Source organism: Entelurus aequoreus, linkage group LG07 (genome assembly GCF_033978785.1).
Source record: "Entelurus aequoreus isolate RoL-2023_Sb linkage group LG07, RoL_Eaeq_v1.1, whole genome shotgun sequence".
Lineage (NCBI taxonomy): Eukaryota > Metazoa > Chordata > Actinopteri > Syngnathiformes > Syngnathidae > Entelurus > Entelurus aequoreus.
The window spans coordinates 15,601,784-15,629,600 of NC_084737.1; the positions used below are offsets into that span (position 1 = coordinate 15,601,784).

General features: G+C 38.0%; 2 protein-coding genes across 4 annotated transcripts in view; one reads left to right on the forward strand and one right to left on the reverse strand.

Moving 5' to 3' along the window:
• Positions 1 to 24,681, reverse strand: part of ints11 (integrator complex subunit 11) — a 36,104-nt gene extending 11,423 nt beyond the window's left edge. For 2 of the 3 annotated variants that reach the window (XM_062052676.1, XM_062052675.1), the window contains exons 1-17: positions 24,352 to 24,681; positions 23,939 to 24,036; positions 20,851 to 20,924; positions 20,560 to 20,788; positions 20,397 to 20,495; positions 20,296 to 20,330; positions 18,130 to 18,268; positions 17,997 to 18,061; positions 17,745 to 17,934; positions 17,599 to 17,682; positions 17,436 to 17,525; positions 15,006 to 15,168; positions 14,827 to 14,937; positions 9,487 to 9,548; positions 9,278 to 9,420; positions 6,773 to 6,902; positions 6,579 to 6,674 (exon numbers count right to left, since the gene is read on the reverse strand). In XM_062052676.1, coding sequence (XP_061908660.1) covers positions 6,612 to 6,674; positions 6,773 to 6,902; positions 9,278 to 9,420; positions 9,487 to 9,548; positions 14,827 to 14,937; positions 15,006 to 15,168; positions 17,436 to 17,525; positions 17,599 to 17,682; positions 17,745 to 17,934; positions 17,997 to 18,061; positions 18,130 to 18,268; positions 20,296 to 20,330; positions 20,397 to 20,495; positions 20,560 to 20,788; positions 20,851 to 20,924; positions 23,939 to 24,036; positions 24,352 to 24,379 — 1,803 coding nt within the window. In that variant the 5' untranslated portion in view covers positions 24,380 to 24,681 and the 3' untranslated portion in view covers positions 6,579 to 6,611. Of the gene's footprint in view, positions 1 to 6,307; positions 6,675 to 6,772; positions 6,903 to 9,277; positions 9,421 to 9,486; positions 9,549 to 14,826; positions 14,938 to 15,005; positions 15,169 to 17,435; positions 17,526 to 17,598; positions 17,683 to 17,744; positions 17,935 to 17,996; positions 18,062 to 18,129; positions 18,269 to 20,295; positions 20,331 to 20,396; positions 20,496 to 20,559; positions 20,789 to 20,850; positions 20,925 to 23,938; positions 24,037 to 24,351 lie in introns of those variants that run through there. The other variant, XM_062052674.1, reaches the window with a different exon arrangement.
• The window catches only part of ubxn10 (UBX domain protein 10), a 265,348-nt gene that overhangs the window by 213,192 nt on the left and 24,339 nt on the right, over positions 1 to 27,817 (forward strand). The window lies entirely within an intron of this gene.

The following is a 27,817-nucleotide window of genomic DNA, read 5'->3' on the forward strand; positions in this document are numbered from 1 at the left end:
ATCAACCCAAACAACCTCCCCCATGCACACTCATCCACACCCACTCACACAAAAGGGGTTATTTCTTTCTGCTACCAATATTCTGGTTCCCACAACATAGACAACACATCTGCAAGGGACACAGTCCCTGAAGCACACATGATTGTATAGGCTGCTGGTCCACTAACATTTTCATTAATTACTATTTTTTATGTAATTATTTTTATATTGTTTTACTTTCTTTTTTATCCAAGAAAATGTTTTTTATTTATTTATCTTATTTTATTTTATTTTTTAAAAAAGGGCCTTATCTTCAACAGACCAGGTTGTCAATGAAATTAGATTTGTTTAAAGGGTTTTTTAAACCAGGCCCAGTCCAGATAATGTCCAAGTCGGACTCAGCAACACACACCTTCATTCATGTACACAGAAAAAAATTAGGGAACACAACAGATTGCATATAATTTATAAACAAAATTACATTTTCAAAATAAGCATTTATGTACAGTCCAGATTATGTCCAGGTCACTCAAATTAGGGAACACAACAACAGATATCATATAATCTATAAACATAATTATACTTTCAAAATAAGCCTTTGAGGACTTCTCATCTTTTTTTTAATGTTTTTTGGCATCATTATCGTTTTCAACCATGTAACTTTCTAAAGTTAGAAAATACTGAATAAATGTTTTAAAGAAAGTAATACTAAGTGAATATCTGTTTTTGGCCTTAAAAATAAACATTTTACCGAGTACTATAATTAAATTGACTAAATCATGATTGTCAATGAACTCTCCTAAAATAACAGAAACCACATTAAGCTTCATAAACAAACCAATCCTTAAACACATTTTTTCAACTTCCACCCAAAACAAAGACACAATATGACAATACCAAAACAAATGCAGGGTGGATTCAGGCTCCTGACAACAAAATCGGCAATCATCTGACTCTGTCATATTCCATAATTTTAACATTTTCCCTGTGGGTAAGAAGTTATAAATAATTTTAATTTGAAAATAACGATTTTGCACATCGATAGTGGTTTTATAGATTAGTTTGAATATGGCATCCCATGGCAACGGGCAGTCAAAAAAGTCCTCCCATTTTCCATTTGTGTTGTATGAGGCAGCCTTCAAAGATTTCTTTATTAAATAAAAATTATATATTTTTCTATTTATTTTAGTTCCTTTTTGCCAACTAGAATTTCTTATTAGAGGTTTACAAACTAATAATTTAGTAGTTCCATAATTAATTATTTGTTTCCATCTTTTCCCAATTACTCCAGTTAGTTGATAAAATGAAAAGCTTGAGCAAGCATCACCATACATAGTTCTAAATTCATCATACTTCATAATTTTACCATTCTCATTGATAGTATCATTGACAAAAATGATTCCTCTTTCAAACATATTTTTCCAAAAGAAAGGCTTTACAATATTAGAGTTCATCCATATTAACTGCTGCAAAATATTGTCTCTTTTTCTGGCACATAAAATTGAAAACACCACTATGAGTGGATTGTTTCCTTTATGAACCCCGCCATGTTTCCCAGCAGACTCTCTGGGAGGGGATCACTTGTAAAAAAGGATACAATTTATTTTGATACAGTATATGTTTTTTGTCCAACAGGACATTTGTGTACCACTCAATGTTTAAATACATCTTTGGAACAATTGATGCTTTTAAAGACAGACACATAGCTTCAAGGTTGAGAAGTTTCAGGCCCCCATATTCATACTCTTTGTACAAAACCTTTCTTTTAATCTTTTCTGGTTTGCCGTTCCAGACAAAATCGAAGACCCTCCGCTCATAAATCTTAAAAAAGTTTTGTGATGGAGCTGGTAATGACAAAAACAAATAAATAAATTGAGGAATAATTAACGAGTTGGAAATAGACATTTTACCATACAAGGTTAGGGATTTCCCTTTCCATAATTGCATAATTTTGTCCATCTTTCTTAGTCGATTATCATAATTTACTGAGCCTAGATCTTCCAGATTTTCTGGGACAACAACACCAAGTATGTTAACTGGTCCATCTGTCCACAAAACAGGCACTTTGCATTCCATTCGAAAGGACGTTCCCTTTAGATTTCCGATCCTTAACATTTTACATTTATCATAATTAAGCTTAGGGCCAGATTGCTGTGAAAATATGTCCAAACGATTAAGAAGGTTCCACAAACAATGAGGAAAAATCTTATCTTTGTGAATCTGCCTTTTCTGACATGAACTTCATCAAGAACAAACACAGAACACGCCTCACTGATGCACATCTGCAAGACTCACTCAGAGTTGCAGTGTGAAGTTACACACCAGAGTACAACACACTAGTTAACAGCATGCAATGCCAGGCTTCCCACTAACTGACAAAGAAACAGATAACAGATTTGGTGTCCAGTTCAAAGTGTGACATGATTTAAAAATTTGAGAGTTTACTTTTGTATTTTACATGAGTTATTATTTGTACAAACATGGTGCAAAGTAATTCATGATTTGTTAAAAAAATGTTAGTGGCTAGCTAGTTAAAATGGGATATTGTGATTTCACAAGACTGTCTTAGAAGTGATCATTTGAAAATGTTCAATTTGAAAAATGTGCACTTAGAGAAAATATAAAAATAAAGTGTTGCATATTGATATTTATCTGTTTCTATATATATTTATTGTGAGAAATCATTAAGATGATCAGTGTTTCCACAAAGATAAATATCATTAATTATTAATAATAACAGAGTTAAAGGTAAATTGAGCAAATTGGCTACTTCTGGCAATTTATTTAAGTGTGTATCTAACTGGTAGCCCTTCGCAGTAATCAGTACCCAAGAAGTAGCCCTTGGTTTCAAAAAGGTTGGTGACCCCTGCCCTAGATATATATATATATATAATAATAATAATAATAATGGATTAGATTTATATCGCGCTTTTTCTATTGTTAGATACTCAAAGCGCTCACAGAGAAGTATATATATATATATATATATATATTAACATATCTATATGTGTATATACATATATATATATTAACATATCTATATGTGTGTATATATATAGGCAAGGCAAGGCAAGGCAACTTTATTTGTATAGCGCTTTTCATACACAAGGCAGATTCAAAGTGCTTCACAGACAACAAAGTGAAATGAAAGAAAATAAAAGCAAAATTAAAATGCAGACAATAAAAATAAAAACAGTGCAGACGTTAAAAGTTAAAAGATTAAAAGATTTAGCTGAAAGCTAAGGTGAACATAAAAGTCTTCAGTCTAGTTTTAAAAGTAGTGAGAGTTGGGGAGAGTCTGACATCTTCAGGAAGTTTATTCCAGCTATGTGTTGCATAGTGACTGAATGATGATCTCCCTTGATTTGAGTTTACTCTTGGAACCGCTAACAGATTGGTCTCAGAAGATCTTAGTGATCTAGAGGGCGTATATAGTGGGAGCATATCAGTGATATACTTGGGCCCTAGACCATGTAGTGATTTATATATATATATATGTGTATATATATATACATATATATTCATATATCTATATGTGTATATATATATATATGTATATATATATATATTTATATATATATATATATACACATATATATTCACATATCTATATGTGTATATATATATATATATATATATATGTATATATATATATATATATATATATATATATATATATATATATATATATACATATATATATATATATATATATATATACATATATATATATATATATACACACATATATATATATATACCGTAATTTCCGGACTATAAGCCGCTACTTTTTCCCCTCGTTCTGGTCCCTGCGGCTTATACAAGGGTGCGGCTTATTTACGGCCTGTTCTTCTCCGACACCGACGAAGAGGATTTCGGTGGTTTTAGTACGCAGGAGGAAGACGATGACACAATGATTAAAGACTGACTTTTCATATACCGGTAGGCTGGTTATTTTGATAACGTACAGGCGAGCACTTTGTATTACTTTGCACCGTTGTATTATTTGTACTCTGCACGAATGCTGTTCGCCATGTCAAAGATGTGAAAGTTTGATTGAATGATTGAAAGATTTATTGTTAATAAATGGGACGCTTTGCGTTCCCAAACAGTCATCTCTGTCCCGACAATCCCCTCCGTGGTAGCAGGAACCCCTATATACTACGGTAATTACACATCAAAACCCTGCGGTTTATAGTCGGGTGCGGCTTATATATGGAACAATCTGTATTTTCCCCTAAATTTAGCTGGTGCGGCTTATAGTCAGGTGCGGCTTATAGTCCGGAAATTACGGTATATGTATGTATGTATGTATGTGTGTGTGTATATATATATATATGTATATATATATATATATATATATATATATATATATATATATATATATATATACATATATATATATATATATTAGGGGGCAGCACGGTGGCAGAGGGGTTAGTGCATCTGCCTCACAATACGAAGGTCCTGAGTAGTCTGGGGTTCAATCCCGGGCTCGGGATCTTTCTGTGTGGAGTTTGCATGTTCTCCCCGTGACTGCGTGGGTTCCCTCCGGGTACTCCGGCTTCCTCCCACCTCCAAAGACATGCACCTGGGGATAGGTTGATTGGCAACACTAAATTGGCCCTAGTGTGTGAATGTGAGTGTTGTTTGTCTATCTGTGTTGGCCCTGCGATAAGGTGGTGACTTGTCCAGGGTGTACCCCGCCTTCCGCCCGATTGTAGCTGAGATAGGCTCCAGCGCCCCCCGCGACCCCGAAGGGAATAAGCGGTAGAAAATGGATGGATGGATGGATATATATTAGGGCTGTGAATCTTTGGGTGTTCCATGATTCGATTAAAAATCGATTTTTTTAAAAATTCAACACAATTCTCGATTCAAAAACGATTTTTTTCCCGGTTCAAAAGGATTCTCTATTCATTCAATACAAAGGATTTCAGCAGGATCTACCCCAGTCTGCTGACATGCAAGCAGAGTAGTAGATTTTTGTAAAAAGCTTTTATAATTGTAAAGGACAATGTTTTATCAACTGATTGCAATAATGTAAATTTGTTTTAACTATTACATTTTTATAAATGTCTAATGATAATGTCAATGAGGGATTTTTAATCACTGCTATGTTGAAATTGTAACTAATATTGATACTGTTGTTGATAATATTCATTTTTGTTTCACTACTTTTGGTTTGTTCTGTGTCGTGTTTGTGTCTCCTCTCAGTTGCTCTGTTTATTGCAGTTCTGAGTGTTGCTGGGTCGGGTTTGGTTTTGGAATTGGATTGCATTGTTATGGTATTGCTGTGTATTGTTTTGTTGGATTCATTAATTAAAAAAAAGAATTAATAAAAACAAAAACAAAAAACAAATAAAAAACAAAGATTTTTTACAAATGAGAATCGATTCTGAATCGCACAACGTGAACATTTTTCCCCACACCCCTAATATATATATATATATATATATATATATATATATATATATATATATATATATATATATATATATATATATATATATATATATATACACACTACCGTTCAAAAGTTTGGGGTCACCCAAACAATTTTGTGGAATATCCTTCATTTCTAAGAACAACAATAGACTGTCAAGTTTCAGATGAAAGTTCTCTTTTTCTGGCCATTTTGAGCGTTTAATTGACCCCACAAATGTGATGCTCCAGAAACTCAATCTGCTCAAAGGAAGGTCAGTTTTGTAGCTTCTGTAACAAGCTAAACTGTTTTCAGATGTGTGAACATGATTGCACAAGGGTTTTCTAATCATCAATTAGCCTTCTGAGCCAAAGAGCAAACACATTGTACCATTAGAACACTGGAGTGATAGTTGCTGGAAATGGGCCTCTATACACCTATGTAGATATTGCACCAAAAACCAGACATTTGCAGTTAGAATAGTCATTTACCACATTAGCAATGTATAGAGTGTATTTCTTTAAAGTTAAGACTAGTTTAAAGTACTTTTCCTTAAAAAATAAGGACATTTCAATGTGACCCCAAACTTTTGAACGGTAGTGTATATATATATATATATATATATATATATATATATATATATATATATATATATATATATATATATATATATATATATATATATATGTCCATATTGTTTTATTTTGTTTGTCGTAATGTGAGTGAACTTCTACAAAACCAAAGTTGTAAAGGAACAAGAAACATTTTTAAGTAACAAAAAAACTTATTAAAGTTGTAATATGGAAAAAAAAAACATTCTATTTCACACTTAAAGGTGTAATACGAGTAAGACAATAAATTAATTTAAATTTAATAAAGATTAAAGTCATGACATAAATAAAAGGTTAAATATTTATATATTTAATTTTCATTAAAAAGTGTTTATTAGCATTATTAGTACACACTTTGTTCAACAAATCACTGCTGAGTGCGGACGTGACCAGCAATTATCCCACTTTTCAACTTAGTCACATGATCGCAGGCCGTTCTGCAGTGTGGAGGTGTATAAATAAACTCATACTGTGTTCCTGCCGACTCTCCCTTTCTTTACGCATCATTCAGATTCTGCCTAGCAACACATGGCTAGTAGCCATCTTGTCTATTGGGAGCCTACCCAATTTGTCACGTTTTCCGTTGTTTTGCAAATTCAGAGTCCAGACGGAAGGCCTTTTTTCAGCAGAGTGGACAGGAAGCTGCCGAGGTCTTCATCCTTTGAACGTTAAAAAGAGAGCAGGAACACTTATGGAGCTACGTACTTGCGTGTGTGGCCGACCCGTGTACCGACAGAAATGACAAACGGGGACCTACCTGGTAGCTCCAGGACAGCAGGATGATCTTGGTGTTGACGTCGTCGGCGGACGACGACACCTTGATGACGATGGAGTCCACCATGACGGTGCCATCGGGGAGGTGCTGGACGGCGTAGCCCTTTAAGACGCTGCGCAAAGACCGTTTATCAACCGTTGCTAGTACTAAACTGTCTTGCCCCACTCCTCCGTCTTGCAGGCAAGGGAGCGGGGTCGAGGTAACTGGAGCATTGGCTCATTTTTATAATTGACAATAAACCTCATTTTAATTGGCCCATCCCTTATTGTCTCGGTCTCTGAAAAGTGGGGGCTTGTCCGGGATGAGGGGAGAAAATAAGCTATGGGCCAATTTAAAATGGCTCATTTGTATAATTTACAATAAACCTCATTTTTGATACTATTATGATCATATCTATTTAAAAGTCTTTTGGTGTCATAAATCAGAAATAAATGATGATAACTTCAATATAGAGGCAACTTGTTTTTCCACTCTACTGATACTTTAATGAGAAAAATGTGTCAAAGTGGGCCCGCATGCCTCAATTTTACTGTATTTTCTAATTATTAACGGTCATACAAGTGTACATTAATTTACATTAAAGCGGACAATCTGAATTTTTCTAGTCATATTTTAACTGCAGACCAGTGTAAAAAAAAAAAAACCCCACTGTTGACATAAATGTAAATTTAACATTTTTAAATTAATTTTTAACATTAACTGTCATACAAGTGTACATAAAAGTTAGTCACTGTTAACATTAACTTAAATAATTTAAAATGTGTTTGTCACATGTTACATGTCACATGTTAACATTAACTGTCCTAAGTGTAAAAATAGGTTAACAACTGTTAACATACATTTAAATCTGATTTTTTTAAAGTCACATTTTAGCATTGACTGTCATATAAGTGTATAAAGAAGTTAACCACCGTGAAAAAAATCCAAGCATATGTTGTCAGAATAATTGTATCTAAGTTATCACAAAACTTTGTGTTTCAATGAGTTCCCGGCGAGCAGACAAAAGCTGTCTTTGATCCCACCAAGCAAAGGGCTTGTAAAACTCCACTGGGTACGATGGGAAGCGACATGAAGGCGTCGGTTTCTTTCTTCTATTGTAATCCACAGGAAGATTTTGTCTTGACCCGAGAACTACAAAGCGGAGAGGAAGCAGGACCAGACTCCCTTCCAGGCGACTTTTTCTTTGAACTGTTTTACAACCTTTTGTTTGAACAGTTTTGTGGCCAAAGGCAGCACCTGTTTATGACCCCCTTCCTTTAGAACGGGGGTCGGCAACCCGCGGCTCTAGAGCCGCATGCGGCTCTTTAGCGCCGCCCTAGTGGCTCTCTGGAGATTTTTCAAAAATGTATGAAGAATGGAAAAAGATGAGGGGAAAGAAAAATCTATTTTTTTGTTTTAGTATGGTTTCTGTATGAGGACAAACATGACACAAACCTCCCTAATTGTTATAAAGCACACTGTTTATATTAAATATGCTTCACTCATTCGAGTATTTTGCGAGCGCCGCTTTGTCCTACTTATTTTGGCGGTCCTTGAACTCACCGTATAGTTTGTTTACATGTTTAACTTTCTCCGACTTTCTAGGACGTGTTTTATGCCACTTTTTCTGTCTCATTTTGTCCGCCACACTTCCAACGTTGTGCGTGAGTGCACAAAGGTGAGTTTTGTTGATGTTATTGACTTGTGTGGAGTGCTAATCAGACATATTTGGTCACTGCATGACTGCAAGCTAATCGATGCTAACATGCTATTTAGGCTAGCGACATGTACATATTGCATCATTATGCCTCATTTGTAGCTATATTTGAGGTCATTTAGTTTCCTTTAAGTCCTCTTAATTCAATGTATATCTCATGACACATGTAATATGGCTTAATTTTTGCGGCTCCAGACAGATTTGTTTTTGTATTTTTGGTCCAATATGGCTCTTTCAACATTTTGGGTTGCCGACCCCTGCTTTAGAAACAGCTGTTGCCATGTAATCAGGGAAAGTCCAAATAAAAGAGGAGGCGTACAATCTTTCGTCAGAGCGTGGTGAGACACTGTACAAGGGTACAGGTGTACGCGCTCTCCTCAATTGAGCCAAACTTAATTCGGTCTCTGTTTAATTCCTTGCTTCTTGTCTTGTTTAATAGATGTCATCAGTGTTTGAACCTGACATATGTGTTCTGGTCTTACGCAAGGATGGTGAATGACAAAAAGCACATCTCTTCACAATTGGTGTGCTCATTTCCAGTATGACTGATCTAATAATATGGTCAGAGTGCAGAAGCGTTACTACAATGACGTAGCATCTACATAAAATTGCTGAATTAGTTTAAAAAAAATATTTTTTCACTGTACTGCTACTTTGGAGTCGCTAAAAGCAATCAAATGTAGGTCAAAAGATGCTAATCTGGCTAAACAGAAGATGTTAGCTTTCTGTTAGCGCTGACTAAGCCAATCAGTGTATCGGTAATTGCTCATTAATTATGGCGAGCGTCTCACCTCTTGAGGTGCGTGTAGATCCGCCGGAGCGTGTCGGGGTCGCTGTGGGGGTCGTGGAGCTGCACACGGCACGTGAAGCGCAGCTGATGCTCGTTGAGTCCCAGCTCCTTCAGCGCTTGTTCCGACGACACCAGCTTGAGGCCCTGGCGGCGGCACGCGCTCGTTACGTGGAGACGCAAACATACGTGACTGGCGGGTTTAGTGCTTACGTTGTCTTTCATGATGAGGGTTCCGTGCATGACGCGGGGCTTTTTGGGATCGGGTAAAGAGCCTGCAAAAAAAATTTAAAAAAATAAAAAGTGAATTGTGGGTAATCTTGGATCCATCCATCCATTTTTCTAGCGCTCGTCCCTATTTATACACAGTCGTGGTCAAAAGTTTACATACACTTGTAAAGAACATAATGTCATGGCTGTCTTGAGTTTCCAATAATTTCTACAACTCTTATTTTTTTGTGTTAGAGTGATTGGAGCACATACTTGTTTGTCACAAAAAACATTCATGAAGTTTGGTTCTTTTATGAATTTATTATGAGTCTATTGAAAATGTGAGCAAATCTGTTGGGTCAAAAGTATACATACAGCAACATACATGATCAATTTTGGTGATGTAGAAAAGTTACAATCAAATCAAATTAGCTTCATGGCATGGCCTCTTAACTTCAAGTGAGTGATTATGATTGACGACACCTGTTGACTTCTCTGAGTCCATTTAAATAGGGCTCATGTGTTACAAACACGACAATGGGAAAGTCAAAGGAACTCAGCACAGATCTGAAAAAAACGAATCATTGGCTTGAACAAGTCAGGAAAGTCACTTGGAGCCATTTCAAAGCAGCTTAAGGTCCCAAGAGCAACTGTGCAGACAATTGTTCGTAAGCATAAAGTGCATGGCACAGTTTTGTCACTGCCACGATCAGGAAGAAAACGCAAGCTATCACCTGCTGCTGAGAGAAAATTGGTCAGGATGATCAAGAGTCAACCGAAAACCACCAAAAAGCAGGTGGGCGATGAATTGGAAGCTGCTGGAACACAGGTGTCAGTGTCCAGAGTCAAGCGTGTTTTGCATCACCGTGGATTGAGAGGCTACCATGCAAGAAGGAAGCCCTTGCTCCAGAATCGACACCTTAAGGCTCGTCTAAAGTTTGCTGCTGATCACATGGACAAAGATAAGACCTTCTGGAGGAAAGTTCTGAGGTCTGATGAAACAAAAATTGAGCTGTTTAGTCACAATACCCAGCTATATTTCTGGATGAGAAAAGGTTAACCCTTTAATCCAAAGAACAGCATGCATACCGTCAAACATGGTGGTGGTAGTATTATGCTCTGGGCCTGTTTTGCTGCCAATGGAACTGGTGCTTTACAGAGAGTAAATGAGACAATGAAAAATGAGGATTACCTCCAAATTCTTCAGGAGAACCTAAAATCATCAGCCCGGAGGTTGGGTCTTGGGCGCAGTTGGGTGTTCCATCAAGACAATGACCCCAAACACACGAAAAGTGTGTAAAGGAATGGCTAAATCAGGCTAGAATTAAGGTCTTAGAATGGCCTTCCCAATGTCCTGACTTAAACGTGTGGACAATGCTGAAGAAACAAGTCCATGTCGGAAAACCAACACAATTAGCTGAACTGCACCAATTTTGTCAAGAGGAGTGGTCAAAAATTTAACCAGAAGCTTGCCAGAAGCTTGTGAATGGCTACCAAAAGCGCCTTATTGCAGTGAAACTTGCCAAGGGACATGTAAGCAAATATTAACATTGTTGTATGTATACTTTTGACCCAGCAGATTTGTTCACATTTTCAGTAGACCCATAATAAATTCATAAAAGAACCAAACTTCATGAATGTTTTTTTGTGACCAACAAGTATGTGCTCCAATCACTCCATCACAAAAAAATAAGAGTTGAAGAAATGATTGGAAACCCAAGACAGCCATGACATTATGTTCTTTACAAATGTATGTAAACTTTTGACCACGACTGTATGTACCGGTATATATATACACACACACATGTATATAAATATATACGCACATGCATATATACTGTATATATTCCCGAATTTTTTTTCCGGATGAGAAATATGGGATATGCAGAAGTTTGTGTATTGCCCATTCATTGTCAATAGGGAGAAATTCCTGGAAATTACGGAAAAACTGAATTTTGGGAAAGGGAAAACATGTTTCGTCTTCGAGATCTCGAAAGAGTAGTGTGTGTGGATGGTTGAAAAGGTTGGAATCGGGTCAAATGTGGTGCAAAATCGAGAATTTTGGGCATTGTAGAACTTGAATACGTCCATTAATTTGAATGGGAATTTCCTAAAAAAGGAGAATTTCGGGAAAACTAGGATTTTTTTTTATTTTATTGTATTTTTTTTAAATATTGATACTAGCACAATTGTCCTGTAATATATGAATGGATTGGTGATGGAATTTTCCGAATTGGTTGAAAGATGTTGGTGTAGTGACAGTTTTAATTGAGAATTGGTATTTCAGGATTCCTGGAGTTTCGGAAAAACCAGGAATTTGTGGCCAAAAAAAACAAGAACATTTGTTGTCCCAACTAAGAGGAATGTCTTGAAGGTAGAATGGTCAAAAACAGTTGAAAAATGTGGACTGTGAAAACTTTCCAGGAAGAGGTGAAAATGGGGCTTAGGAAAACCTTGAATTCCTGGAATTTTTTTGGACTTGGAAAATGGTAGTTTGATTGTCCAAGGCGAGCAGAGTGTGTGGATGGTGGAACCGTTCAAATTGGTTGACAAATGTGGGAATTGTGCAAGTTCGAAAAATAGTCCAGTCATTTTCAATGGAAAAAATGTCCTGGAAAACCGTGAATAACAATTGAGAATTGGTATTTCAGAATTCCTGGAGTTTCGGGAAAACCAGGAACATGTGTTGTCCCAACTAAGAGGTATGTTTTGAAGGGAGAATGGTCAAAAACGGTTGAAAAATGTAGACTGTGAAAACTTTCCAGGAAGAGGTGAAAATAGGGCCTTGGAAAAACGTGAATTCCTGGAATTTTTTTGAACTTGGAAAATGGTAGTTTGACTGTCCAAGGAGAGCAGGGAGTGGATGGTGGAACGGAGAAATGTTGGCGTAGTAACAGTTTGAATTGAGAATTGGTATTTCAGATATCCTGGAGTTTCGGGAAAACCAGGGATTTGTAGGAAAATAGAACCATTTTTGTTGTCCCAACTAAGAAGAATGTTTTGAAGGTAAAATGGTCCAAAACGGTTGAAAAATATGGACTGTGAAAACTTTCCAGGAGGAGAGGAAAATAGGGCTTTGAATTCCTGGAATTTTTTTGGATTTGAAAAATGGTAGTTTGATTGTCCAAGGCGAGCGGAGTGTGTGGATGGTGGGACGGTTCAAATTGTTTGAGAAATGTGGGAATTGTGCAAGTTTGAAAAATAGTCCAGTCATTTTCAATGGGAAAAATGTCCTGGAAAACCGTGAATAACAATTGAGAATTGGTATTTCAGAATTCCTGGAGTTTCGGGAAAACCAGGAACATGTGTTGTCCCAACTAAGAGGTATGTTTTGAAGGTAGAATGGTCAAAAACGGTTGAAAAATGTAGACTGTGAAAACTTTCCAGGAAGAGGTGAAAATAGGGCCTTGGAAAAACGTGAATTCCTGGAATTTTTTTGAACTTGGAAAATGGTAGTTTGACTGTCCAAGGAGAGCAGGGAGTGGATGGTGGAACGGAGAAATGTTGGCATAGTAACAGTTTGAATTGAGAATTGGTATTTCAGATATCCTGGAGTTTCGGGAAAACCAGGAATTTGTAGGAAAATAGAACCATTTGTTGTCCCAACTAAGAAGAATATTTTGAAGGTAAAATAGTCCAAAAACGGTTGAAAAATGTGGACTGTGAAAACTTTCCAGGAGGAGAGGAAAATAGGGCTTTGAATTCCTGGAATTTTTTGGGACTTGGAAAATGGTAGTTTGATTGTCCAAGGCGAGCGGGGTGTGTGGATGGTGGTTTGGTTCAAATTGGTTGAGAAATGTGGGAATTGTGCAAGTTCGAAAAATGGTCCAGTCATTTTCAATGGGAAAAATGTCCTGGAAAACCGTGAATAATAATTGAGAATTGGTATTTCAGAATTCCTGGAGTTTCGGGAAAAGCAGGAACATTTGCTGTCCCAACTAAGAGGAATGTTTTGAAGGTTGAATGGTCAAAAACGGTTGAAAAATGGAGACTGTGACAACTTTCCAGGAAGCGGTGAAAATAGGGCTTTGGAAAACCGTGAATTCCTGGAATTGTTTTGAACTTGGAAAATGGTAGTTTGACTGTCTAAGGAGAGCGGAGAGTGGATGGTGGAACGGTTCAAATTGTTTGAGAAATGTTGGCGTAGTAACAGTTTGAATTGAGAATTGGTATTTCAGATATCCTGGAGTTTCGGGAAAACCAGGAATTTGTAGGAAAATAGAACCATTTGTTGTCCCAACTAAGAAGAATGTTTTGAAGGTAAAATGGTCCAAAAACGGTTGAAAAATGTGGACTGTGAAAACTTTCCAGGAGGAGAGGAAAATAGGGCTTTGAATTCCTGGAATTTTTTGGGACTTGGAAAATGGTAGTTTGATTGTCCAAGGCGAGCGGAGTGTGTGGATAGTGGGACGGTTCAAATTGGTTGATAAATGTGGGAATTGTGCAAATTCGAAAAATGGTCCAGTCATTTTCAATGGGAAAAATGTCCTGGAAAACCGTGAATAACAATTGAGAATTGGTATTTCAGAATTCCTGGAGTTTTGGGAAAACCAGGAACATTTGCTGTTCCAACTAAGAGGAATGTTTTGAAGGTTGAATGGTCAAAAAAGGTTGAAAAATGGAGACTGAAAACTTTCCAGGAAGCGGTGAAAATAGGGCTTTGGAAAACCGTGAATTCCTGGAATTGTTTTGAACTTGGAAAATGGTAGTTTGACTGTCTAAGGAGAGCGGAGAGTGGATGGTGGAACGGTTCAAATTGTTTGAGAGATGTTGGCGTAGTAACAGTTTGAATTGAGATTTGGTATTTCAGATATCCTGGAGTTTCGGGAAAACCAGGGATTTGTAGGAAAATAGAACCATTTGTTGTCCCAACTAAGAAAATAATGTTTTGAAGGTAAAATGGTCAAAAACGGTTGAAAAATATGGACTGTGAAAACTTTCCAGGAAGACAGGAAAATAGGGCTTTGAATTCCTGGAATTTTTTGGGACTTGGAAAATGGTAGTTTGATTGTCCAAGGCGAGATGGTGGTTTGGTTCAAATTGGTTGAGATATGTGGGAATTGTGCATGTTCGAAAAATGGTCCAGTCATTTTCAATGGGAAAAATGTCCTGGAAAACTGTGAATTGTGGGTAATCTGGGATATTTTTTTTTTTAATTCCCGGAAGATTCCTGGTTTGATACTCTGCAAACTTTTGCGGCAGAATAATAATAATAGATGACTTTTTGGTGTCAAATATATCCATATTTCTATTTGTATGACTTTTCTACGTGTCTGTAAAGATGTGCTTCACTTATTTTTACACTTTATTATTTTTGAATTGATATAAAAGAAGGAGCCTCACCTCCCAGAGCCACTTCCCTCTTGAGAAGGTTGAGCGACATATCCACCGGAACTGTGGGGTTGGTGGTCACCGTGGCGGTCTCGCCGTTGGCCGGCATGTAGCAGTCGACACCTGGCGTGCGGAGAGCGTCACGTCTGGGGAGAAGAACGGCGGCGAGAAGGTGCGAGGGAGAAACTCACTGAACTCCTGCTCGATCTTCCCCTTGAGGAACTGCATCTTGGCCGCCTCGCCGTGCACCAGCAGCACGTTGCGAGGCTCCGCCATGCGGATGAGCTGCATGATGCCCTTGGCGTCGGCGTGGGCGCTGAAGGACATGTACTCCACCTGCAGCTTGACCTCCAGCTGCCAGCGTCCACATCAGTCACATGTGACACTCGTGCTACATTGTCAACACTGCTACACTTTAGAGTAGTCCCTGTGCAGCTTGTAGTGGATTTACTATCCACTGAAAATAGTCTACATGCAGACATTTGTGTCTCAATACTAAGGCTGCAGCTAACGATTATTTTTCTATCGATTAATCTATAGATTATTTTTTTCGATTAATCGGTTAATCTATAGATTATTTTTTCGATTCATGTATAGATTATTTCTCCTTTTACCGATTATTTTTTATTTTATTTTATTTAAAATGAAGATGAAAAAATAAAAGTAGGCCAGTTTTTTCAAAAGGCATGGCTTTTATTTACAAAAAAAAAAAGTATGGCCACTCAGTCAACATTGACAACAACATGACAAAATATTCTGTAACAATGTAAACATTTAAAACTTTTAACATTTAACAAAATTAAAAGTAGCTTATTTGCTTTTTAATGTGCAAATATAAAAGTAAACATCCAGTGCAAATCTTAATATTCTGCAATAGTATAAGCGTTTCAAAAGTAAAAGTATTGCTTATTTTGCTTTAAAATGTGCAAAAATAAAGATAAACATCCAATACAAAAAAGTGCAAAACGAAATATTCTGTAACAACAGTGTAAACATTTCAACAAAAGTGAAAGTACTGCTTATTTGCTAAAATGTGCAAAAATAAAGATAAACATCCAATACAAAAAAGTGCCAATCTAAATATTCTGGAGCACTGTAAACATTAAGTATTGCTTTTAAAATGTGCAAAATAAACATCCAGTCCAACACAGTACACAATAACCAATTCTACTCATTCCAGTGAGTGACTAACAGTTGTAATGAAGAAAGGTTAGCATGTGTACATGCTTTGGTTCTTTTCTTGTTTACAATATTCCCAGCAGCTGAAAATAGGCGCTCAGAAGGGGTCGATGTGGCTGGAACTGAGAGCTAATTAGCCTTCACCTCAAGCCAGGACTGCGAGTGAGCTGAGCTGCAGTTTAAGTTTCTAGTAGGTCAACGGGCTCATAGTGATGTTACTAGTAGTTGACTGGGAGGTGTTTATTATCATTTGGGGAGAGTCCGCTGCCTGATGCTCACCTGCTAAACACCTATCTGCTCCACGCTGAAGCGCTGACTACATGCGCTCTGAATACGCACTGCTGATTGGCTGATAATGCTTCGTGTGTACCAATCAGATGGTTGTGTGGGTGGGACAATGCTGCGTGTGTACCAATCAGATGGTTGTATGGGTGGGACAATGCTGCGTGCTGAGACAGAGGCAGAGGAGCAAAGCAACTTGTTAACACTTTAGCAGCTAAAGTTAGCTTTAGCTTAGAAACTCGTTCGGTACACCCCCGTACCGAACCGAAAGCCCCGTACCGAAACGGTTCAATACAAAACACATACTGTTACACCCCTAGCAGATACAAATGACACATTCATGTTTTTGTGTAATGATGACAACGTATGCTAACGAGGACGATTGACTAGTTGATGGTTTTCTTTTCAAATGTTCGTTCATAGCCGTTGTGCTGCTATGATAGGCCATTTCCGCTCGACACAGTGTGCATACAACAACATTATTAGGCTGTGTATTGAAATACTCCCACACTTTTGACGACTTTTGGTGTGCGTTTTTCCCCTCGCTCGCACAGTCTGCTTTGCGCTCCGCCATGACGGTAGTGTGACGTAATTATGCGACGCGTCGACGCACAAAAACGGCGTCGACGTATTTACATAACCGATGACGTCGACTACGTCGACGCGTCGTTTCAGCCTTACTCAATAGCTTGCAACACAGGCGAGTGGCAAGGTAAATATGTGGCGACATCCATTGCATCCGGTCTCCCCTAGAGGGGGCGGGGGTTACCCACATCTGCGGTCGTCTCCAAGGTTTCTCATAGTCATTCTCATCGACGTCCCACTGGGTTGTGAGTTTTTCCTTGCCCTTATGTGGGCGCTGAACCGCGGATGTCGCTGTGGCTTGTGCAGCCCTTTGAGACACTTGTGATTTAGGGCTACATACTGTAAATAAACATTGATTGATTGATTGATTGTGGATCAATAAAGGTTGTCTAAGTCTCAGGTATGCACCACACGTGTTGAAACTCATCTTTACTCCTATGAACCGCAGCTCCCCTGTGCTGACGGCACTCGTGCACGTCACACAGCTATTTTCGCAGCAGCGGCCGGTGGAGCTGCACACTGACTACTCCAAAGTGCTTCTATTGACAAGACAGAATGAAATTCAGCGTCCTTACCGTGGCTCGGCCTTCCATCTCCAGCTTCCTCTGTCCGTTCAGGATCTTGTGCCCGATGGTTCCTTGCACGCAGTAACCCGGCATGATGACCTGCGTGGGTCAGAAGGCGACCTCGTCCGTTAACGTGCGGTCACTCCTCCCCTCCCCCCCGGTGTTCTCTCACCATGTTCTTCTCATTACCCGCCCATTTCTTGAAGATCTGCAGGGACTGTCCGGCGTGCAGCATCCCCGGCGTGGCGAACACCACCTGTCAGAGCGCCAACTCTCTCACTTTGTTCACCGACCGGCACCAAGGCGACGACCACTCACCATGGGCCCTGGGTTGTCGGCGTAGGAGCGGTCGAAGGCCTTGATGTGCTTGAATTCAAACATGTTCCTCTGCACAAAGGTCTTCCTGATCTTCTGGTTGGTCCAGGTGATGAAGAGCTTGTAGTAGTGGTTGGCTTTCTCCGTCAGGCCCGTGGAGAAGTAGATGGGCGCCTTCAGGTTCATCCGCTCCCTTTCATGGGAAGACAATTAGCATGCCGACGACGACGACTTTGTGGATCTTCAGCGGTTTACCAGAAGGTTTCCAAGAGGATGCAGAGTTCCTGAGCTCTTCCCAGGGCAAAGACTGGAATGAGGACCTGAAAGCGGGATCAGTTTTAAAGATGTGCCGAGGTGAAACGACAACAAGATCGAACTCCGGCCGTACTTTCCCTCCTCTCTCGATGCTCTCGTGCACTTTCTTCAGGAAGTCCCTCTCTCTGCACCTCTTGGAGTCCCGGATGGTGGTGGCATACGTGGACTCGGAGATGAGGATGTCTGGCCGGCACTTGTCGATCCACGCAGCCCTGCAGAAAGAAGGTTTGGATTGGAGAGAACCACGGTTGTACGGTACTGGTATGGCATCGCCGTACTAATGCATCGTAGTTACTTCTAAATCACTAATCCTTGTCTCCATGGCGACAAATACAGTATGTTTCTTACAAGTATCATCTCTGCAGGACGAGGATTAGCTAAACATGCAGATTTGCTTCAGCCTGCGACGCATAGTCATTTTGATAGTAGGCTAATATGGCTAATCCAGACACTTACTGTACGTCATGTGTTGCCTTCATTATAACACTTATGTAAGACTTTTAAAGTCATTTTGATTGTGGGCTAAAACAACTAATATTGACACTTACATCATGTGTTGTCTTTATTATAACACTTACAGTATATAAGACTTTTAAAGTCATTTTGATTGTAGGCTAATATAACTAATATTGACACTTACATCATGTGTTGCCTTTATTATAACACTTATATAAGACTTTTAAAGTAATTTTAAATTGTGGGCTAATATAACTAATATAGACACTTACGTCATGTGTTGCCTTCATTATAACACTTATGTAAGACTTTTAAAGTCATTTTGATTGTGGGCTAATATAACTAATATAGACACTTACGTCATGTGTTGCCTTCATTATAACACTTATAGAAGGCTTTTAAAGTCATTTTGATTGTGGGCTAATATAACTAATATAGACACATCATGTGTTGCCTTCATTATAACACTTATATAAGACTTTTAAAGTCATTTTGATTGTGGGCTAATATAACTAATATAGAAACTTACGTGATGTGTTGCCTTCATTATAACACTTATATAAGACTTTTAAAGTCATTTTGATTGTGGGCTAAAACAACTAATATAGACACTTACATCATGTGTTGCCTTCATAATAACACTTATATAAGACTTTTTTAAAGTTATTTTGATTGTGGGCTAATATATCTAATATAGACACTTACGTCATGTGTTGCCTTCATTATAACACTTATATAAGACTTTTTTTAAAGTAATTTTGACCGTGGGCTAATATAACTATATAGACACTTACGTCATGTGTTGCCTTCATTATAATACTTATATAAGACTTTTAAAGTCATTTTTATTGTGGGCCAAAACAACTAATATAGACACTTACATCATGTGTTGCCTTCATTATAACACTTATATAAGACATTTTTAAAGTAATTTTGATTGTGGGCTAATACAACTAATATAGACACTTACATCATGTGTTGCCTTCATTATAACACTTATAGAAGGCTTTGAAAGTCATTTTTATTGTGGGCTATTATAGCTAATATAGACACTTACATCATGTGTTGTCTTCATTATAACACTTATATAAGGCTTTTAAAGTCATTTTGATAGTAGGCTAATATAACTAATATAGACACTTACATCAAGTGTTGCCTTCATCATAACACTTATATAAGGCTTTTAAAGTCATTTTGATAGTAGGCTAATTTAACTAATATAGACACGTCATGTGTTGTCTTCATTATAACACTTATATAAGACTTTTAAAGTCATTTTGATAGTAGGCTAATATAACTAATATAGACACAAAATGTGTTGTCTTCATTATAACACTTATATAGGGCTTTTAAAGTCATTTTGATAGTAGGCTAATATAACTAATATAGACACAACATGTGTTGCCTTCATTATAACACTTACATAAGGCTTTTAAAGTCATTTTCATAGTAGGCTAATATAGACACTTACATCATATGTTGTCTTCATTATAACACTTATATACGTTTTTTTCTTTATCGCGGCTCCAGACAGATTTGGTTTTTTTGTATTTTTGGTCCAATATGGCTCTTTCAACGTTTTGGGTTGCCGACCCCTGGGCTAATATATGGAAACATTAATTTTTCTTCTACAATGTTGGTGGGTGCACCGTATAGCAGGGAAAATACGGTAGTTGACTCGGAAATGATTTCAAAATGACGAACTGTAGCATCCCACTGGTTTAAGATGTTCCATTGTTTAAAAAAGAAAGAACAACTTGCATAAACGTGAATTAGGACATACCCTAAATGTCTGTCAGGTGTCATGTTGTAGTCCCCCTGAAGAAGAACAAGAAGACTATTATTGTTGTCGGTCATGTGACTTGGTGGAACGTTCACACTCACGGTGTAGACCGCCGACTCCGAGCCCACTTTGATGTGCACCATGGCGGCGCCCAGAACGTGGCCGGCGTAGTACGCCTTGATCTCCAGCTCGTCGTCCACCTGCACACACCTTCGGGTGATTACAAGAGAAGACGGGTGACGGCTGCGGGCCCGGACCACCCACCTGGACGGTCTGGTGCAGGTTGAGGGGCACGACTTTCTTCATGCAGTCCTTGATCATCTGCGAGGTGAAGAAGTTGGTCTCGCCCTTCTTGTCCACGGTGATCTTGCGGAAGTCCTCCAGCAGGATGGGACAGATGGCCTTGGTGGGGTGGGTCATGTAGATGGGGCCGTCGTAGCCCACCATCTCGCTCATGTAGGGCAGAGCGCCGCAGTGGTCCAGGTGGAAATGGCTGACAAAAGACACGCGGGGGGTCTGAGCAGGACGTCCACGTCGGTTGTGCGTTCAACCAACCTGATGATCACGCAGTCCAAGAAGTCGGTCAGGCGACCGTTCTGGATGATGTAGGAGAAATCTGGGAAACGTCTCTGGAAGGACAAAACAGCTTCAGGAATAACAACAACAAAACATGTTTCCTAACCCACCTGTCAATAGAATTTAAAGGTGCCATATGTAGAAATGAGAATACAATGATTTGCAAATCCTTTTCAACTTATATTCAATTGAATAGACTGTTTTTTTGCAAATATTAGCTCATTTGGAATTTGATGCCTGCAATATGTTTCAAAAAAGCTGGCACAAGTGGCAAAAAAGACTGGGAAAGTTGAGGGATGCTCATCAAACACTTATTTGGAACATTCCACAGGTGAACAGGCAAATTGGGAACAGGTGGGTGCCATGATTGAGTATAAAAACAGCTTCCAGGAATAACAACTAACAACAACAAAACATGTTTGTTAACCTAACTGTCAATAAAATTTAAAGGTGCCATATGTAGAAAAAGAGTATACGATGATTTGCAAATCTTTTTTAACTTATATTCAATTGAATGGACTGCAAAGACAAGATACTTAACATTCGAAGTGGAAAACTTTGTTATTTTTTGCAAATATTAGCTCATTTGGAATTTGATGCCTGCAACGTGTTTCCAAAAAAGCTGGGGGAAAGTTGAGGGATGCTCATCAAACACTTATTTGGAACATCCCACAGGTGAACAGGCAAATTGGGAACAGGAGGGTGCCATGATTGGGTATAAAAGCAGCTTCCAGGAATAACAACAACAAAACATGTTTCCTAACCTAACTGTCAATAGAATTTAAAGGTGCCATATGTAGAAAAAGAGAATACAATGATTTGCAAATCCTTTTCAATTTGTATTCAATTGAATAGACTGCAAAGACAAGATATTTAACGCTCGAACTGGTAAACTTTGTTGTTTTTTGCAAATTTTAGCTCATTTGGAATTTGATGCCTGCAACGTGTTTCAAAAAAGCTGGCACAAGTGGCAAAAAAGACTGGGAAAGTTGAGGGATGCACATCAAACACTTATTTGGAACATCCCACAGGTGAACAGGCTAATTGGGAAAAGGTGGGTGTCATGATTGGGTATAAAAGCAGCTTCCAGGAAGGATGAAACGGCTTCAGGAATAACAACAACAAAAATGTTTTCCTAACCTAACTGTCAATATAATTTAAAGGTGCCATATGTAGAAAAATAGTATACAATGATTTGCAAATCCTTTTCAACTTATATTCAATTGAATAGACTGCAAAGACAAGATTTTTAACGTTCAATCTGAAAAACTTTGTTATTGTTTGCAAATATTAGCTCATTTGGAATTTGATGCCTGCAGCATGTTTCAAAAAAGCTGGCACAAGTGGCAAAAAAGACTGGGAAAGTTGAGGAATGCTCATCAGACACTTATTTGGAACATCCCACAGGTGAACAGGCTAATTGGGAACAAGTGCGTGCCTTGATTGGGTATAAAAGCAGCTTCCATGAAATGCTCAGTCATTCACAAACAAGGATGGGGCGAGGGTCACCACTTTGTCAACAAATGCCTGAGAAAATTGTTTAAGAACAACATTTCTCAACCAGCTATTGCAAGGAATTTAGGGATTTCACCATCTACGCTCCGTAATATCATCAAAAGGTTCAGAGAATCTGGAGAAATCACTGCACGTAAGCGGCAATGCCCGTGACCTTCGATCCCTCAGGCTGTACTGCATCAAAAAGCGACATCAGTGTGTATAGGATATCACCACATGGGCCCAGGACCACTTCAGAAACCCACTGTCAGTAACTACAGTTCGTCGCTACATCTGTAAGTGCAAGTTAAAACTCTACCTTGCAAAGCGAAAGCCATTTATCAACAACACCCAGAAACGCTGCCCGGCTTCTAAGATGGACTGATACAAAGTGGAAAAGTGTTCTGTGGTCTGACGAGTCCACATTTCAAATAGTTTTTGGAAACTGTGGACGTCGTGTCCTCCGGACCAAAGAGGAAAAGAACCATCCAGATTGTTCTAGGCGCAAAGTTGAAAAGCCAGCATCTGTGATGGTGAAGTGTGAAGTGAAGTGAATTATATTTATATAGCGCTTTTCTCTAGTGACTCAAAGCGCCTTACATAGTGAAACCCATTACCTAAGTTACATTTAAACCAGGGAGCAGGTGGGTGAAGTGTCTTGCCCGAGGACACAACGGCAGTGACTAGGATGGCCAAAGCGGGAATCGAACCTGGAACCCTCAAGTTGCTGGCCCGGCCACTCTACCAACCGAGCTATACCGTATGGGAGTATATTAGTGCCCAAGGCATGGGTAACTTACACATCTGTGAAGGCACCATTAATGCTAAAAGGTACATACAGGTTTTGGAGCAACAAGCAACGTTATCATGGATGCCCCTGCTTATTTCAGCAAGACAATGCCAAGCCACATTCAGCACGTGTTACAACATCAGTGTGAAAAGGATATCACCACATGGGCTCAGGAACACTTCAGAAACCCACTGTCAGTAACTACAGTTGTCCGCTACATCTGTAAGTGCAAGTTAAAACTCTCCTATGCAAAGCGAAAGCCATTTATCAACAACACCCAGAAACGCTGCCCGGCTTCTAAGATGGACTGATGCAAAGTGGAAAAGTGTTCTGTGGTCTGACGAGTCCACATTTCAAATTGTTTTTGGAAACTGTGGACGTCGTGTCCTCCGGACCAAAGAGGAAAAGAACCATCCAGATTGTTCTAGGCGCAAAGGTGAAAAGCCAGCATCTGTGATGGTATGGTGGTGTATTAGTGCCCAAGACATGGGTAACTTACACATCTGTGAAGGCACCATTAATGCTGAAAGGTACATACAGGTTTTGGAGCAACATATGTTGCCATCCAACCAACGTTATCATGGACGCCCCTGCTTATTTCAGCAAGACAATGCCAAGCCACGTGTTACAACAGCGTGGCTTCATAGTAAAAGAGTGCGGGTACTAGACTGGCCTGCCTGTAGTCCAGACCTGTCTCCCATGGAAAATGTGTGGCGCATTATGAAGCCTAAAATACGACATCGGAGACCCCGGTAAATAAGATATGACAAAGACTCGACTTACGTCATCATTGTATCCCATGTGCATGCCACAGTCCAGCATGATGTTTTTGCCTCCGATGGAGACGATGATGCAGCTGCGTCCAACATCCTGTCCAGCTCCTTTGGAATGGAGCAAGGAGAAGACAATTATCCATCCATCTACTTTTTTTCCTACCGCTTGTCCCTTTCGGGGTCGCGGGGGGTGGGTGCTGGAGCCTATCTCAGCTGCATTCGGGCAGAAGGCGGTGTACACCCTGGACAAGTCGCTACCTCATCAAAGACAATTATTCATTACAAATACATTGTGGAAGCCACAGTGAACATTCCCCGCCATAACCACAGATACACGCCAAAATAGGAGTGTAACATGCCATTTAGGAAGTAATAACACTAAAATGTGTTAATGAAGTGTTGCGAGCTAGCTAGTGAGCTCACCCAGTGGTGTTACTTTTATTTCCGGCATCTTATGGCATTAGATGCCTGTTTTTTTGGCAGAAAACCGGCTCCTTGTAAACAATATAGCAGTTTGAAATTAATACTTTATGCTACAATGTAGGTAGACCATATGCTATTGTTTCGCCGCCATGTTTTTTTTGACAACTTCCAGGCTGGTATATTTCAAAACAAGACACGTTGTCATTTCACAAGATTTGGTCACGTTACACTGCTGGCTTGTTTTTGTTATTTCTGAATTGTAATAGGATAAAAACGGACCCTGCGATATTTACTACAGTACTACGCGGCTGCTACACGCGATACATTTTCATGAGGCTTTTATTCCGAAAAACGTGACTCGTTTCCGTTATTACCCGGCGCGAGTCTGCGCAGTAAGAACTCAACCCGGAAAAAAACAGAAATGCGTAATTGCCCATCGGCTTTAAATTGTCTTGGCAGGAAATGTTTTAGCGTTGTTGTTTTTTTTAATACAGAATATTTATTTCCAAATGTGTCATGTTTGGAATGGGAATTATTAATTCGCTTTCAGCCTGCGTAGCCATGTTTTTGACAACTTCCTGGCTGGTATATTTCAAAACAAGACACGTTTTCATTTCACACGGTTTGATCACGTTAAACTGCTGGCTTGTTTTTGTTATTTCTGAATAACACTAAAATAACGACGGACCCTGCGATATTTACTACAGTACTACGCGGCTGCTACACTCGATAGATTTTCATGAGGCTTTTATTCCGAAAAACGTGACTCGTTTCCGTTATAGCCCGGCGCGAGTCTGCGCAGTAAGAACTCAACCCGGAAAAAACACAATTTATTTTTATTTTTATTGAACAACAAACATACATTTATAATGCACACAAAAGTCAAGGCACATTCAACATCAGCGAAAAATGTCAAGAAAAGAAAAAAAACAAATACAGATAGAGTATTACATAATAATAAATAATAATAATCAAAAATATGAAAAAAAAAAAAAAGAGGCCACCAAAATCACTTTAAATGTTTTTAACAAATATATCAATTTAAGGGCTTTCGTATGCTTAAGCATCCTCCAAGATTTGATTGATAATTGTAAACCATTAAGCCAATTAGAAAATGTAGGCCTTACCTTTATAAATCGACATTTATGTAGAAAATGTTTTGCCTGGAGCATAATAATATTGACAAACGTTTCTATGTTACAGTTGTTTATAACAATACCAAATTTGATCTCTTCTATAGTGAATGGGGTTTGGAAGGGGATCTATTTATTTATTTTTATTAAATTTTATAAATCTTTATTTATAAACTGCAACATTTACACACAATAGAGAAATAATAATCAAAATAAGTACAGAACAGTACAAATCAGCGCCAGGGGGTAGAGTAACTAAAATAGAATGCAATATATATATATATGTATATATATATATATATATATATATATATATATATATATATATATATATATATATATATATATATATATATATATATATATATATATATATATATATATATATATATATATATATACACATATATACACTACCGTTCAAAAGTTTGGGGTCACATTGAAATGTCCTTATTTTCAATGAAGATAACTTTAAACTAGTCTTAACTTTAAAGAAATACACTCAATACATTGCTAATGTGGTAAATGACTATTCTAGCTGCAAATATCTGGTTTTTGGTGCAATATCTACATAGGTGTATAGAGGCCCATTTCCAGCAACTATCTTTCCAGTGTTCTAATGGTACAATGTGTTTTCTCATTGGCTCAGAAGGCTAATTGATGATTAGAAAACCCTTGTGCAATCATGTTCACACATCTGAAAACAGTTTAGCTCGTTACAGAAGCTACAAAACTGACCTTCCTTTGAGCAGATTGAGTTTCTGGAGCATCACATTTGTGGGGTCAATTAAACGCTCAAAATGGCCAGAAAAAGAGAACTTTCATCTGAAACTCGACAGTCTATTCTTGTTCTTAGAAATGAAGGCTATTTACAAAATTGTTTGGGTGACCCCAAACTTTTGAACGGTAGTGTATATACATACATATATATATATACATATATATATATATATATATATACAAATATATATATATACATATATATATATATATATATATATATATACATATATATATATATATATACATATATATATATATATATATATATATATATATATATATATATATATATATACATACATATATACATATACATATATATATATACATACATATATACATATATATATACATATATATATATATATATATATATATATATATATATACGTACATATATATATACATACATATATATATATACATATAGGGACGGCGTGGCGAAGTTGGTAGAGTGGCCGTGCCAGCAATCGGAGGGTTGCTGGTTACTGGGGTTCAATCCCCACCTTCTACCATCCTAGTCACGTCCGTTGTGTCCTTGGGCAAGACACTTCACCCTTGCTCCTGATGGCTGCTGGTTAGCGCCTTGCATGGCAGCTCCCGCCATCAGTGTGTGAATGTGTGTGTGAATGGGTGAATGTGGAAATAGTGTCAAAGCGCTTTGAGTACCTTGAAGGTAGAAAAGCGCTATACAAGTATGACCCATTTATTTATTTATTTATATATATATATATACCGTAATTTCCGGACTATAAGCCGCACCTGACTATAAGCCGCACCAGCGAAATTTAGGGGAAAATACAGATTGCTCCATATATAAGCCGCACCCGACTATAAGCCGCAAGGTTTTGATGTGTAATTACCGTAGTATATAGGGGTTCCTGCTACCACGGAGGGGATTGTCGGGACAGAGATGACTGTTTGGGAACGCAAAGCGTCCCATTTATTAACAATAAATCTTTCAATCATTCAATCAAACTTTCACATCTTTGACATGGCGAACAGCATTCGTGCAGAGTACAAATAATACAACGGTGCAAAGTAATACAAAGTGCTCGCCTGTACGTTATCAAAATAACCAGCCTACCGGTATATGAAAAGTCAGTCTTTAATCATTGTGTCATCGTCTTCCTCCTGCGTACTAAAACCACCGAAATCCTCTTCGTCGGTGTCGGAGAAGAACAGGCCGTAAATAAGCCGCACTGTTGTATAAGCCGCAGGGACCAGAACGAGGGGAAAAAGTAGCGGCTTATAGTCCGGAAATTACGGTATACATATATATATATACATACATATATATATATATATATATATACATACATATATATATATATATATACATACACATATATATATATATACATACATATATATATACGTATATATATATACATACATATATATATATATATATATACATACATATATATATATATATATATATATATATATATATATATATATATATATATATATATATATATATATATATATATATATATATATATATATATATATATATATATATGTAGTTACAATTCTTTTTTAAA